Below are 4,104 nucleotides of genomic sequence, written 5' to 3'. Positions count from 1 at the left end.
TTTTTTTTTTCCTCGGGGAAAGCTAAATTCCAATGTCCACAGATTCACAAGCTATATTAAAGCTAGTAAAGTGATAAGTACATTTACGGCCTGTGAATTAAAAAGGCATTTTCTCACGACATCACAGCTAGGATATCACTCTCTTAGGTCTAGAAGCTAATGCGTTATAGCACATGTGCAGAGGTCCTAGAAAAATAATTTAACAGTCTAGTTTTACTCTCCAGATAAACTAAGTTAAGTCAGAAAATATAGCATTCAAGTTCGTTGGAGGAGTTTAAAATCCTGTTTCTTTTTTAAGAGTCACTTCGCGTTGTGAAACTCCTTGGTTCGTTACATCGGTTCCATGAGAAGGCACTGTTTTCAGTAGTGATTTAGCAGGCTGGGCGCACAGGCATTTGTAACAGGATGACTTGGCGGTTTTCCGACGGGTGACATTTGTTGATGTGTCGCGTAAGTCCCGGGGAGCTGTAGAACATCGCAGGGCAGTATTTGCAGGGGTACACCTGTGAGGAGTGCTGAAGGCGAACGTGCCTCTCTTGGCTGACTCTGTTGGGAAAGTTCTCGCCACAAACCGGGCATAAGTGACACTCGGTAGAGCTGAGATTCAGCGGCGTTTGATTTTGATTCTGATCTGATGAGAGCGGTGTCTTCGGTTTGCCTTCGCTTTGGGCAGCTAGGCCGGCATCTTGGGTTTGGGAGGCGTGATGAGACACAATGTGCTTCCTCAAATAAGCTTGACGTTTAAACTTTTTGCTGCAGTGGTGACAATCGTAAAGCCCATCTTCAGATCCCGACTCTGACACACCCGGGCTGGGTGTGTCCCTGTCGCTTGCGAGCTCAGTGCGCGCAGTATCCTTAGCAATCTCTGTTGACGCACCCTTATCCCCGGAGGGCATTTTAGTGATCTCAGATTTAGTGTTCTGGTTTCCAGATATCATCATTGCGTTCTGAGGTTTCGGCTTATGCCAGCGTCTGTGGGACGCTAGGTTAGCGGGACAGCTGAAGACCTTGTCACACTCAGGACACCTGTACTCGACTCTGACGATGCGCGAGCACTTGTGCTGGGCTAGAGCGAACGGGTCGGCATATGCCTCTCTGCATAGCTGACAGACAAACTCACCGAGGGGCTTGTCGCCCCCGGAAGCTTTAGGTAAGGGTTTTTGGTCGATCGGTGCCTCCTTTATTTTCAGTCCAAGCACTGGCGAAGTTGTGACCTCATCCTCGAATTGCAGTTTCCTGATTGCTTTGGGTTTTTTAGGTGCTGGCCTGCTCTTTCGCTCGGTCGCGTCAGATGAAGGTCTTTTGGTTGCATTGGTTGTAGCAGTTGTTGGGACACTATTGGTGGTGCCGCTCCGATTGCTGTTGCTGGTTCCAATTTTTAGGTCCACCGGTGCAAACATGAGGTGATCTAAACTATTGAGCGCCGCAGGTGTCGGGAATGACTCCGCGGAGACCGGTGAACCGAGGTTGAAGCGTCTTTCAAAATATGCCCGCTCATGCTCCTTGCTGACGGGCCGGGTGGGGCTGTATAACGCCTGGTACATCGCCTCCGGATTTCCAAACTGAACCGGTTTAGCATCCTGCCTGGATGTTTCCGGGCCTCGCTCACTATTTGGTGATGATGTTGCAGCACGAGCAGGGCTGGATACGAACGCGCCTGCTGTCAGAGCATCCGCCTGAGTCGGCAGGACCGGGAACTGTCCCTGTTCCTCCTCATCGGAGCGAACTCTGTAAGAAACAGGTGTCGCTTTCTTGTTCCTTTTCACTAAAAATCCTCTGGGCATCTTGGTGGTTTAACAGAAGGCACTTTAGAAAAAAAGGTGATGCGAGAGACGATTGGTGTCACAGAAAAAATCCCGAGTCTGGAGGATTGCGGACACCGATGATATTTCGGTTGTCTGTGGTCTCTCTGCGTCTCGACGTTCTTTTCATGAAATGCTTTTCATCAGTAAGGCATAGCAGCACTCTTTTTAAGGAGAAATGATGACATTGTTCTCGCCCCTTGTTGCCACATCCTCAGCCAATCAGATGGAACTAAGATCCCTATGGATTTGTGAGTGGGAGGGTATGAAGGCTTGGTGTCGGGTGAAAATGTAGGAGGATTTGCAGATTGCTAAGCAGATGTACCTGAGGTTTATTATATTACAATGCGCCCAGCGCCCCTTCCTTGCCGACAAGGGCACACGCCGGGACCCACCTCTTTTTACGGTCTGATGGGTTTCTATACAAATGCACACGTGCCTCGGCTTTGTGTGGCTCCTTTGGGGGGCTCTGATCTGGCCGTCACTACCAGACCATCAGAATCCCAAATTAAAAAGGGGAGGGGTTGCCCATCAACGGAAAATGACAACAAAGCAGCGCATCGTGTGGACAACAACGTCCAAGAGTGCTTGAGATTCTGTCTTATTTCTTTAAAGTGAATAATATGTATTGAGCACACGAAACAAAAATAACATATTCACCCATTGTACGAACACTGATAAAATGTATAATTTATTGTGCTATGTCTTGCGTTTGAACAAAGCGCCAATGGCGACATGTGTTGAATTCCGGACTTATGAATCAGTCATCTTACGCATACATAATTAATAAAAGAGGGGGTCCCCTGCTTTGCATCACAAAAGCCACGCTTGTGCAGTCTGCACCCCGTATGCGGGTGAAAAGGAAATTGCACGGTAAAATAGGGCTCACAAGCAATCTGGTCGAGAGAGAGCGAGAAACGTAATCAGTTGGACAAAGATCTTCAAATGGGGCAAAAAACGATTACCGCGGGGTTATAAATTCACTGTCTTTCGGCCAAATCACTCGTCTCCTACCTAAAATCCACACGTCTAAGAAGTGATTATGAGTGTTTTAATGCCTCAGTGATTGTGGTTTGACTGGACCCTGACATGTGGATCATTAATTCTGTTGTAAACAGAACATGTCCAAACAGGTTTTAAAATTTTGAACAATATATGATATAGGCTAGTAGGCCTATCATAAATTAACATACAATTAAGTTCACGGCTTAATAGTTTTAAGAAGATAGGCTATATGACACTAAATTGATTAGCGAATTCTACAAAAAGGTAAATGTATTACAAACAATTCCAACATTTGGAAATGATTCAAACTATTAATTCCATGTTGTCTTTCCATACTAAGTGCCCGAGCTCATTTTGACACATCCACTTGTCTGTAGGAATGATTATTTTCCAGGCACGCGAAAGCCCCGCATCAAGCTGCGGGGCCCACTGTTGACGCTCATTAGCATAAAGCTGCTGCGGGGCGAAGTTAAATTAGCACACTGTCAAAGATTTAAGACTGTCCTCCAGGAATTTTTGTTTTGTACCATCATCGAACCGTATTTGCTTGCCAAGTATACTCAACAAACAATGGAACATTGGACTAACTATTGAGTTCAAAATTCATTGGTTTTAATGAATACGCAAGAAAACCCGTAAAATGTCTTTAGTAAAATGTTAAAGCAAGCAGTAAAAATGTATTTTTTTCTAAAGTGTATGGTAGCTCATTATTCCACTCTCACAAATCGCTCTTTGTAAAAACTAAATTAGACAGAAGGCTGATCCCCAATTTAATATCATTGAACCATGTCAATTGACGTGTTAGAATACCCATACCGCGCGATAATAGATAAAAAGTTAATGGGCAAAATAGATGCCTGACCGAGCTCATGCGTCAGGGCGCGCGTGTGCGGGTGTTTGTTCAGCGGCGTGTGCTGTTGCGCGAGAGGAGCGGTGAAGATTTGTTCTCAATTAACATACAGCTGCCAGAACTCCTACAGGGCAGCAAGTGCACCTCCCTCGGCACGGCAGCAGAATGACTTTCTATACCATGTCTGTTATGATGCCAGATTCTTCAAATCCACACTTTACACCCAGACAGCATGTGGACGAATTTTGTGAAGAGCCAGCACAAGTATTTGTATTTATTTATGTGTGTTTTGTTCAACAAAAACATAATAGAAGAGGAAACTAAATGACTAAATGAGAATCAGAAAAGAAACCATGACAATGCCTCTGTGAAACCACAACAAAAAAGGAGTTTTGCATTTAGAATAGTGCAGAGACACATGGCAGGAAACTGTGAAATGTGATGCAC

At 45.2% G+C, this 4,104-nt stretch overlaps 1 protein-coding gene across 1 annotated transcript; it reads right to left on the bottom strand.

Annotated features, from left to right (window-relative positions):
* Nucleotides 1–371: 371 nt before the first annotated feature.
* insm1a (insulinoma-associated 1a) lies at nucleotides 372–1,784 on the bottom strand (the record flags this gene model as incomplete). The annotated part of the gene is made up of 1 exon (XM_080833522.1): nucleotides 372–1,784. One exon carries the CDS (start codon nucleotides 1,782–1,784, stop codon nucleotides 372–374), a length of 1,413 nt encoding a protein of 470 aa, XP_080689648.1.
* Between the last annotated feature and the right edge of the window lie 2,320 nt (nucleotides 1,785–4,104).

The sequence above is a fragment of the Sprattus sprattus genome (genome assembly GCF_963457725.1).
Source record: "Sprattus sprattus genome assembly, chromosome: 2".
In the NCBI taxonomy this organism is placed as follows: Eukaryota; Metazoa; Chordata; class Actinopteri; order Clupeiformes; family Clupeidae; genus Sprattus; species Sprattus sprattus.
Note: the sequence above shows the minus strand (reverse complement) of the source record. Positions and strands in the feature narration are given on the sequence as shown.